Source organism: Lutzomyia longipalpis, chromosome 3 (assembly GCF_024334085.1).
Source record: "Lutzomyia longipalpis isolate SR_M1_2022 chromosome 3, ASM2433408v1".
Taxonomy (NCBI): Eukaryota; Metazoa; Arthropoda; class Insecta; order Diptera; family Psychodidae; genus Lutzomyia; species Lutzomyia longipalpis.
This window is the reverse complement of record NC_074709.1, coordinates 30,660,432-30,671,631: the sequence shown is the minus strand read 5'-3', so window position 1 is coordinate 30,671,631 and position 11,200 is coordinate 30,660,432. Positions and strand designations below refer to the sequence as shown.

At 41.3% G+C, this 11,200-nt stretch overlaps 2 protein-coding genes across 4 annotated transcripts in view; one reads left to right on the top strand and one right to left on the bottom strand.

Moving 5' to 3' along the window:
- The first annotated feature begins 343 nt into the window (after positions 1-343).
- The window catches only part of LOC129793850 (protein prickle-like), a 126,176-nt gene continuing 115,319 nt past the window's right edge, over positions 344-11,200 (top strand). The window contains exon 1 of the mRNA XM_055834301.1: positions 344-616. The gene's annotated coding sequence lies outside the window, so the exon portion shown is untranslated. The remainder of the gene's footprint in view (positions 617-11,200) is intronic.
- LOC129793847 (uncharacterized) lies at positions 2,272-6,805 on the bottom strand. 3 transcript variants are annotated; one of them, XM_055834295.1, is made up of 5 exons: positions 6,367-6,805; positions 6,210-6,281; positions 6,038-6,122; positions 2,378-5,965; positions 2,272-2,305 (listed from the first exon to the last, which is right to left on the bottom strand). In XM_055834295.1, exon 4 carries the CDS (start codon positions 5,835-5,837, stop codon positions 2,793-2,795), a length of 3,045 nt encoding a protein of 1,014 aa, XP_055690270.1. In that variant the 5' UTR covers positions 5,838-5,965; positions 6,038-6,122; positions 6,210-6,281; positions 6,367-6,805; the 3' UTR covers positions 2,272-2,305; positions 2,378-2,792. The 3 variants fall into 3 exon arrangements, with proteins under 3 accessions (XP_055690270.1, XP_055690269.1, XP_055690271.1); XM_055834294.1 differs by lacking the exon at positions 6,210-6,281 and having other exon boundaries at positions 6,038-6,209; positions 6,282-6,805; XM_055834296.1 differs by having other exon boundaries at positions 2,278-2,377; positions 2,463-6,122; positions 6,367-6,796.

The following is an 11,200-nucleotide window of genomic DNA, read 5'->3' as shown; positions in this document are numbered from 1 at the left end:
GGTGCGACTCAAGCAGTTGCTTCCAAACCGCCAAGGCCTCAAGAAGAGTGTCGGTTGTGTCTCTTTCACGCCACGATCACCTTTCTCCGCGCGATCCGTCGCGCACGATAAGGAAAGTGTTCCAGTTCGATTGCCCTCTTCCTCCTCCTCTTAATCTTTATGTTTGTCTTCAAAGTGTTTAGTTGAATTTCATTTTCTGCCAATGCGTGTGTGAGTTTTCCCGCGCAGACCTTATCAGTGATATCGTATTTGTGTTTGAATTGATGGAATTGATTTTCCTTCTTGTTGTAACGGTTATGTCCTAATTCGAAAAAAGAGGTTATTGATAGGGAAGAAGAAGAAGAAGAAAAAAGGTGTAAAGAGTTAGTGAGAAAAACCACGTGAAATTGAGGAAATTACGTGAAAAATTGGATGCAGTGAGTGGATTAGGTTCTGTGTGCAGGTAGCTGATAAAAGGAATTTCATCTCATCGTTGGATTCATTAGAAATCTCAGGGAAAAGGAGTCAAATCTCAAAAAGCGTCCACGAGGGATTCTGTCTGTTTGGATTTAGTCGTTGCTGAAGACATTTTTGCCGCTGCCGCCGCTTTTTCTGCTAATCCAGCAGAAATAAGAAGGTAAAGTTTAATTTTCCACTCCTCTTCCCCCTTTATCGCCATCCTCCTCAAGATCTTCGCATCTTGGTGAAGAGAGGAGAGTTAAAAAAAAACTGCAAAATTTGCATTCCTTCACCGACTATACGTGGACATAAATCAAAGATGGATGGAATGCCAAATCTTCTCTACTTCTCTTCCCGTTCTGGGATTATCTTTCAATTTTGCAAGAAACGTTTGGAAGATATGGAATGTGCGCTGAAAAGAGTCCATCTTATGTTTCACATTGAATTATTCATAATTGACATGGAGCGACGAATGGTAAAGGGAATCAATGAAGCGTCTAGAAAGTTTTCAAAATCTCTCCCCGGCAAAACACGTGGATTTCTCATGAATTTCACCAAAGAGCATCAAAGAGAGAGAGAGAGAGGAATTCCTGAAACTTATGGAGGAAATTCTTCCTCAACAATCATGTTAATATTTTATTGCACAAAACGCCATCCAAAAGGGCATCGCATTGTGAGATCAGGCGTCGCAACTTGCACACGGTTTTTGTGCAGACAGTGCTGCACTTCACGTGAAGCCGCCGAATGTGGCGCAATGAAGAAACTTTTGTGCGAAAATATAGAATTTATTTAAAGATTCTTCAATCTTTGGGTTTTTAAAGGTCATCGAGGATCGTGGGAAATTTTTGAAAATCTCAAAAAGAAGTAAAAAGGTTTTTCCTCCTCTAGACTTAAAATCACTTAGAATCTTATATGATTAAAGAAATTTTTTCTTTGAGATTGAATTCCTTAAAAAAATTAATAAAATCAGCATGATTACCGCTAGATTGATAGTTTCGAATGAAAAAGGTGCACGCGTGAAGTTTTTCCATTTTAGGTTGAATTAACTAGCAAGCAAACAACAAAAAACTACGCCCCCTTGTGCTCAGTTACATCCCATTGCAGAAAGTAACATTTAAGCATCATTATAACAATGTTTGTATGTGCAAATAAATAGGAAAGATGATGCAGCTTATGAGGAGAAAATTACCTTTTCCTTTTCTCCTTCACTTTAAAAAGTATATAAGTAAATAAACTCGAGAGAGTGAGAGAGAAAGAGACTTTTAAAGACTTTTGAATGAAACACAACAAGTTGAGATTTAATGAGAAAATATTGCTGATTTTCGTGGCAGACAATTTTTGATAGAGGCATGACGAAGACTTGGGGAAATAACAATAATATTCTTAATGAACAGCTCTCTCAGGTGCTTCAATAGCCACCAAGAAGAAGTTGAAGAAAAAAGAGTAATAGAAAGGTAAAAAACGGAATGTTGGAACACATGTTTGAAGCTTGAGCAATTTTGAAGCGGGAAAAATTAAATTTGTACTCGACTTTTTTTGCCCCATTACTGTGTGTGAGTTATTCTTTAAGAAATTGTGTAATTGGGCTGTTTTGTGAATAAATTCTTCCTCCTGATCTTTTTGGGAGATTTTTCAGGGAGTCGGAGGGAAAGTCACTTTATGTGGTGAAGAATTGAGATTTATTTGGACGGATGGCTGGGTCAATTATGTCTCAATTTTACCTGGAAATACTATTGTGAGTGGATTTTTTCTTTTACCTCACTCAATAGACGGGGGGCCAATTAATTTAATCACTCCTAATCAATTATTAACCCAAAATGAGCTCTATGGTGGCTGTACGCGCGATTGCGTAAGCTCAGCTACTGACCTTTAAATACACGCAGAAATAGATTAGAGATAATGCCAGGTCAGTAAGCTCCAAATGTAGCCGCCCACACACCTTTAAGTATACGCAGAAATACAAGTTAGAATCAGATTCCTAGCCAATCCAGGTGAATATGCCCAGAACACGTGTCCTCACACACCTTGAAAGATAAAGAACGATTAGTAATCGGGCCAGTGCCGGTCGAAGGACAAAAATTCTTGTCCTTCGTGGCCAGAAGAGTCCGGAAGCAATGCAAAGAGTCGTCAACGTTGGGTGTGTGGGATGGAAAATGATGATGCAGCACGTGGAAATCAAAGGCAAATTTCCCGTCACCAATTTATTATTTCTTCTTTAACTTTACACTTATTTTTCTTCTCAATTCTTTACTTTAGCACTTCTTCTTTCGATTGTCACTTAATTTGAGTTCTTCTCTTCTGCAATTAATATAGAAAAAACCACTTCACTTTGGGAGCCACTTTGATCACGCCTTTCAATTCTTACGCCATAAACGGAAGTCGATGTGACACCCAGAGTGAAGTGACGTTTCAGAAAACATCACTTTTGGGCTGCGTATAAAATGTTTCCCAGCGGCCCCAACATTCTCCCCGGTGTGGTCCATTCGGTCTTCCGACCGATAGGAGCACAGAGATTTCTCTTCCGCAAGCTGAGGAATGTCTATGTTCTGCGGAAGATTCTCCTTTCGCCAGCAATGGATTGGTTGGAGTTGCCGGAAGTATTCTTGCCAAATGATGAACTTCAGGCGATTGAGCTTTGGCAAGACGATGGGATGATTATCTTGGTGTAGCATGTGACCTTCCTGATAACTCAATGTCCGGGGATCGAGGGGAAATGGCAGAGTATTCAGCCACTTCCAATTGCGCGGCTGAATGCTCCCCGGCTGCGCAATGTTCTCTGCAGCTCTCTCGAGGATTCTCAGCTGATGCACACGCGAGATGCAATGTGAAGCGTTCCTGAATTCTGACACTGGCATGATGTTCTGAACTTGGTACTTCCTTTGTGTCAGAATTCTGCAGCAGTGAGCGGTAGTGGACTGTATATTGGGCAAAGATAACTGAGTCAACCAAGTTGACCCCGACGACTCAGGCTGAGGCTGAATGCAGTCTTCTTGAAGAGATTTTTGAAGCATGATTCGAGTCAGATTGATGAGCGCTCTGTTATGATGCACGCATTGAGTAGGACTCCTATTGGAGTCGTCACAGAGGGGCTTCAACCACTGAACACACTGTAGATCATCAAGAACCTTGCAGTGAGGCATTTGCAAGGCAACGTTGTGGAACTTGTGTTCTAATGCGTGGAATTGTCGGATGACAAACCCGCGGGACTCACCAAGAATGCATAGAGGGTGATTAAAGAGAAGCAGAGGCAGAAGATTTTCACCCACCATGCACTGATGAGCCGAAGCTGAATGAGATGGTGATGCAAATTGATTCTCCAATTGTAAAAGCTTCACAGGCACATCCTCAACTGCCCTGACTTGATGCAAAGAAGATTCCGGAGTTGTGGCAGTGAACGTTAAGCAATCCGAGGCAGACATAACCTCATCTTCTCCCACTACCACATGGCCAAACACTGAAGCTTTCAACATGGGACGTCCTGGGCCCAGTGAGATGGAATCGTTAAGGAAGCAATCCCAGAAATGCTTGCCAGAGATGAGAATGTCCACAGGGCGTTGCACCGCCCAATCCGGATCCGCCAGGGGAATATCTTGAGGGATGCGCATTTTGGAGGAATCCACAGGCCAATTGGGAAACGTGCCTGGGATTTGAGGCAAGATGTAGCATTTCAATGCGATGCGGATGCCGGTAGTCTTGGAAACTACGGTCGCGTTTACAAAGAATCTAGCGCGAGAGGTCGTGGCGCCAAGGCCATCGACGGAGATGCATGTTGGATGTCTCGGTAGATTCGAAAGGTTCGCTAGATCTGAAGCAATGACGTTAATTTGAGCACCACTGTCCAGTAGTATGCGGCATGGGATCGTCTTGCCAGCTGCTGTTTGGAGATCCACCAAAGCCGTCGCAAGAAAAACTCTTGGAGGTGAATCAGAGTGGTGGATTCCCGATGCAGAACAGACAGCAACAGTGGCAGAAGACCCCGTGGAGCTAGTGGAGCTTTGAGCGTCTGAAGCATTGTCTACCGTTGATGCAGATGGACTGGAGGTGCTTGGATCTCCAGTGGTAGAACTGTATTTTTCATGAAGCAAGACATTGTGCCGCCCCTGGCACTTGCGACATCTGTTGTAGGTGCAAGAGTGAGTCATGTGTGTCGCGAAGCAGTTCCTGCACAGACTCAAACGCTTGACCGTCTCAAACCGCTCATCCGGGGATTGACGCAGGAAGATGGGGCACTTGTCGAGCGGATGAGAGGACTCCTTACAGCACCGACATAGATCGGAACTAGCAGAATTGATGAAGGCTGAAGCATGATGTTTGTTAGGCTGTGATTTACTCGAATGTGAACGAGCATTCTGGTCTCCCCCGGAAGGTGGTTTGGTTGAAGCTTGAGTTGAATTCCTGACGTCCAGACACCGTTGATTGAGAAACTTGATGAACATGCCCAAAGAGGGAACCTCTGGTCCGCATTCACGACCCCATAGCACGCGAGATTCAGTATCGAGGCGCTCAAGGATGAACTGAATCAGCCATGGGTCGCGTTGAACCACACGCAATGCATCTAAAGCCATTGTGCACTCCGTAGCGATGTTGGTAATGTCGTGAATGGCTTGTGGGCTTGAGGACATCTGAGGCATAGCGAAGAAAGTTTTAATGTGTTCCGCTACGATGTCATTCTTCCTCTCAAATTTGTCCAACAGAATTCTCCAGGCGACAATGAAATTAACTCCGGTGGTGTTTATGTGTTTGATGCAAGATGCAGCATCACCGGAAACAGCTGACTTGAGATATTCAAGCTTCTGGACGTCGGAAATGTGCGGATAATTTATCACTGAAGCAGTGAATCTATCCTTGAACGTATGCCATGAACCATACGTCCCATCAAAGGTAGGTAATTGCAGTTGAGGGAGCTTGACTGTTATCACGGGGAGTGCAGAGCCGCTAGGGGCACCCAACGGGAGTTCCTTCAGAGTGTTGATAAGCATTTGCATACTCTCCCGATTCTGCACCTCCGACGCATAATAACGCTTTTCTGATTGTTGCATGAAGGCGAGAAATTGTTGCATCAACTCCCCGGAAGCCGTGGGGATTGGCTTCCCATCTGTAGGAGATCCGGGAGCATCAGCGAGGAGTTTTTTGAGTTTGGCCACAAGCAAGTCGCAGCGTTGAGTGAAGTCTTCGAGATTGACAATTTCAGTGGCCTTGTGAAGCTCAAGTTCCTTGCTGACGATGATTTCTTCCTGAACGTTGAGATATTGCTGTCTCAATGCCAATACGATGTCCAACTGATTGGCTAAATTTGCGGAATAGCCAGCCAGCTGTTTATCAACGTCAGTGATGTCATCTACGAAGCGTTCCACTGCGGCAATTCTGGCCAAAATTGCTCCCCGGATTTCCAGAGACATAATGGTGCCTTCTCTATCGATGCACTGAGATGAAGCGGAAGTTCTAGACGCTCTTGAAGCTGCGCTGATCCAAGCAAGAGGATCGATGGACCAAATGTACGCGCGATTGCGTAAGCTCAGCTACTGACCTTTAAATACACGCAGAAATAGATTAGAGATAATGCCAGGTCAGTAAGCTCCAAATGTAGCCGCCCACACACCTTTAAGTATACGCAGAAATACAAGTTAGAATCAGATTCCTAGCCAATCCAGGTGAATATGCCCAGAACACGTGTCCTCACACACCTTGAAAGATAAAGAACGATTAGTAATCGGGCCAGTGCCGGTCGAAGGACAAAATGTACGCGCGATTGCGTAAGCTCAGCTACTGACCTTTAAATACACGCAGAAATAGATTAGAGATAATGCCAGGTCAGTAAGCTCCAAATGTAGCCGCCCACACACCTTTAAGTATACGCAGAAATACAAGTTAGAATCAGATTCCTAGCCAATCCAGGTGAATATGCCCAGAACACGTGTCCTCACACACCTTGAAAGATAAAGAACGATTAGTAATCGGGCCAGTGCCGGTCGAAGGACAAAAATTCTTGTCCTTCGTGGCCAGAAGAGTCCGGAAGCAATGCAAAGAGTCGTCAACGTTGGGTGTGTGGGATGGAAAATGATGATGCAGCACGTGGAAATCAAAGGCAAATTTCCCGTCACCAATTTATTATTTCTTCTTTAACTTTACACTTATTTTTCTTCTCAATTCTTTACTTTAGCACTTCTTCTTTCGATTGTCACTTAATTTGAGTTCTTCTCTTCTGCAATTAATATAGAAAAAACCACTTCACTTTGGGAGCCACTTTGATCACGCCTTTCAATTCTTACGCCATAAACGGAAGTCGATGTGACACCCAGAGTGAAGTGACGTTTCAGAAAACATCACTTTTGGGCTGCGTATAAAATGTTTCCCAGCGGCCCCAACAGTGGCAACATCCTTCATCATTTTCTCCCCGAATACCATTGAAAGTCTTCATTGACTTCTTCATCAACTTCTTGCCCAGCCAGAGAGAGAGAGAGATAGGCAGACAACTAAATAAAAGCTCAAGTCTGTGAATTTTTGAGGAACTTCTCTACTCTGTGCAACAAAGAACTCACAAAAGAACCAACAAAAGAATCAAGAAAGAGAGAGAAAAAAGAATATTTTAATGATGCTTCTTCCGGAATTGTTTTGTAAATTAGTTATAACACAAGAGAAATAATCGTTAGACGAATGTTTATGACTATTGACGGAGTCACAGGCAATGAATGTCTTTTCATTTTTAATGTGTGAGATAAAATAGACGAGGGAAAGAGGCTCCTGCCCTGATCTAAAAGAACTATGTTGCTGCAACAATAAAAACGTTCCCGCGCATGAAGGTTTCTGGAACAATTTAATTTTCATTTTAATCCCAAAAACTCGATCTCAATTCCGTCAGCATAGAAGAGACTCCACACAGTAAATTAGTAAAGAATCTGGGAAATTTGTTAACGAGAGAATTTTCTTTCTCCTCCAACCAATTTGTGGAGAAAGGTATATCGCGAGAGAAGACTCCTGGAGGCCCCACACAATCGAAATTCCTTCACCCAGAAATAGTTCATACAAAACAAGGCAAAAGACCATCAGAGGTCAATGATTTGGCATCGGGCAAATGCGCACGGGGCGATCGTATTATATACACGGGGTTGGGGAATGTGGGAGGGAAATCTAACTCCATTTAGGACTGGCTTTTGCCAAAGATACAACACGAGGAGAAAGAGTTGAGGAAGCACGCCTGCCAAGGGGAAGAAATTTCACCAATTTAGTGTACCCTTTTATGACCATTGAGAGAATGTTTTTTGAGATTTTTCTTTCTTTTTAATTAACTTGAGAATAATCGAAAATCGCGCTTAAAAATTTTTAAACTGATTCATTAAAAATTAAAAGAAAATTCTTTCAATTGATTGATTTTTGATATTCTACGTCTATTTCCTCAACATCAGTATTTCAGTAAAAAAAAACGTCTTAAATTAATCATTGTGGTGTACCGAAAAAGAAGAGATTGAGCTTAACTTATTCTGTATTACCAACATTGTAAACAAATCTCGAATTGCCGGAGGGCGCAGACGCAATTGGATCATTAACTAAAACAAATCCACGAACTCTTCTGCCCACAGACTCCCATCCTCTCCGCAATCCAATCGTGACTCGTTCCAACACAGTGGAAATCATTCCTGGAACTCCACGACGTGCCCGGGAAAGTCATACCATGAGTGCGGGCTCCTCTCTTGCAACATTTTAGGATGTTATGTGTGAGGGTTTGAGCTCAATACAATGCGAATCTCTATATGTGCATAATATTTTATCCTCCTTTGGTGGCTCTATGCAAATTGTCCGCGCTCTCTGTGTGTCTCACAGACCTAATGCTGATCTGGTGGAGGAATCTCTCCAACCAAATTGCATATGGGAGCGCGGGTACCTCGCCAATTAATTAAGTTGTAAATAAATTGTTGCCTGTGTGAAGATCTCTTCCCATTCTCTTCTATCTTTTTTTTCTTCTCTCTTTTTTGTTGTTGCTATATATTTTCGTCTAATTAATCAATGTGGGTTATTCGCTGATTTTCACCTTCATTTTTTCTTGCATGCTTTCCTATACATACTTTCCTCTTGCCCTCCTTGAGCTATTATTCTTCTATTTGCGGTTTAAAAACTACATACATACATATGTGTGTGATTTTAGTATATAAATTGATCATTTTGACTCTCTTGTGGCGCGCGAAATGGAGATCAATGCACTTCTCAATAGACTCGCGCGCCAGTTTATTCTTAAAAAGAAAAGAAAAGAAAAAATAAAGAAGTTTCCCCACCAAGGCCCGCGTGTGGCTCAGAAAATGGAGCTACAAACGACGACGATGGAAGTCCATAAAGTTGTAAAGAAAAGCGAACGAAATGAAGAAAACAACAAAGTGCATCAACCAGTACACACATGTTGGAGGAAATTCTCTTTTGCACCACAAACAAAATACCCGCGATAATCTAGTCCAAGAATATCGAGGCCAGAGTGCACCTAAATTGTGTATATAGTTGAAGAAAAATCTCTTTTAATATTTTTTTTCTTTCTTAAACTCAATCCGTGCCATCTCTCACATACATGTGGACGTTTCTCCCCTTTCCGTACCGAATATAAATATTTTTCTTCGTTTTAGCTGTGTTTCTTTCAGACACAGCTTTTGTGTACCGAGCAAAATCGAAAGTCGTCAGATCGGGCTCAAACTTGGGATGAGCACGAATTAGGGTCCCCACATTCCAAAAAACGTATGCGCCAAAAAAATTTTTTTTCCGGCCGGCCGTCCGGCCGGCCGGCCGTCCGTCCGTGGTTCAACTTGAAATTGCAAGAGAACGGTAATAGATAGAGACTTGCGGTAAACGGCAAAGTTTAAAAGTCGACTGGAAGACGTCCGATTATGACGTCAAATTTTACCCCCCACCCCCCCGTCCGCCATTTTGAATAACCTCAAAATTTTGTTTTCGCTATATCTCAGCCCCTGTAATAGCTAAAAATCTGAAATTTTGATATGTTGTAGGGGCCATCAAGAGCTTTCCAACGATACCTTATTTTCGAAAATCGGTCAAACCGTTTAGTCAATATGGCCGCCACAATTTTTCATCGAAAATCGACCATAACTCGAAAACGGCTTGACCGATTTTGATCAACCCGGGGTCAAATGAAAGATCTCAACAAATCCTACAACTCTCTAGAACATCAGAAGTTTCAAAAGTGACCGCTAGAGGGCCAAAAATCAAAAACAAAATTTTCGATGAGTTTCCGATGAATATCTCGAAAACGCCATTATCGATTTGCTTCATATTTTGATATGTTATAGCTGACCATATTATCTAGCTCCATGCCAAAAATGAAGAAAATCTATGTCGCCGTTCTCGAGATATAGCCTTCCAAAGTTGGCATGTCATATCTCGGGTTCTACAAGTCCGATTTTGATCAACTCAAGCGCAAATGAAAGGTTTCGTGAAACCCTACAAATGTCTAGAACATTGCAACTTCGAGAAATGACCACGAGAGGCACTAAAGTCAAAATCAAAATTTTCGAAAATTTCGAACTCGAATATTTCAAAAATGCCATTATCGATTTACTTCATATTTTAATATGTTATAGTTGATGTTAAGACCTTTCCAACGATAGCTCAAACTCGAAAATCTATGGAGCCGTTCCCGAGATATGGCGTTTTAAATATTTCTTGGGGGATGACTTTTCAACTTTTCCCGACTTTGCGCGTATTTAAATTAATTTGCGTTATAGTTTGTTCTCACAAAATTGGTACACTGAAAGAAACACAGCTCTCGTAAGCTTGGTCAGCTTACCAGTACATCTTTATTTAGTTCTTAACGTGGAAATTTCCAACACTATATGATCCATTGAGGAATTGAATATCTTTCAGGAAAATTTATTTGTTGAATTATTGAAAATTAATTTATTTAAAAATTATCCTGAAGTCTTTAATTTTTTTCTGAAGAAGACGGAAAATTTTAAAGGAAATAATAGGCAAGAAAAGTTATTACTTTTGACACCCGAAACCCTCAATGATAGCCCCCTTTTCGTGAGGTTTGATGTCTCGCCGCTTAAAAATTCAATCCATCGCAATTTGTTGAATGTTAGATAAGGAAATTCTTGTAGTTGCTCGATGGTAGAAAAAAAACTAATTCACCTTCACTGTGACACTCGTTAAATATCTACGAAATGTTTAATTGATTGAAAAGACATTTCTTAATTGGATTTTTTCCCCGACATTTTCCCCTTTGGCGACAAATATTTGCTTGTATTCCCAGAAGTTCTTTTGCCTTTTAATTATTTGAATTTAAATTTTCTGTGGTTTTAATTACGCGCTTGAATATCTTCCTGCAATGAATGAGTTTCAAAAATTAAATTTAATTTGCTTCAATATAATTTAATTTTTAATCGTGAATTTCTGTTATCTCCACATTCACGAGTTACTTCCTCAATTGCGAAATTAATATTAATACCCAAAATTGCATTTTATACATTTCCTCTTGTCCTGGTGTGTGCTGTAGAGTCAATTATAAATGGCCAAATCGAGCAAAGAAATCTTATCTCAATAGTTATTTAAGGAAAATTAACTGTGTAACTTCCCAATGAAATTTTCTTCTCACTTGTAAATTCTCTGGTGGGTTTGGATATCGCTCTAATAAAACACTAATATTTCCTCTACAATTATTCGCTCGTTAAATGGCGAACATTCCTTCACTTGTGCGTTTTAATTGCATTTGGTGTTACTCAACGACGAATTAGCAATTAATCTGCGACAAGGCGGTCCAGATTGTAAA

What these genes read in the sequence shown, in the direction of transcription:
- LOC129793847 (XM_055834294.1), bottom strand. Translation starts at nt 5,837, where the DNA reads ATGTCTCTGGAAATCCGGGGAGCAATTTTGGCCAGAATTGCCGCAGTG.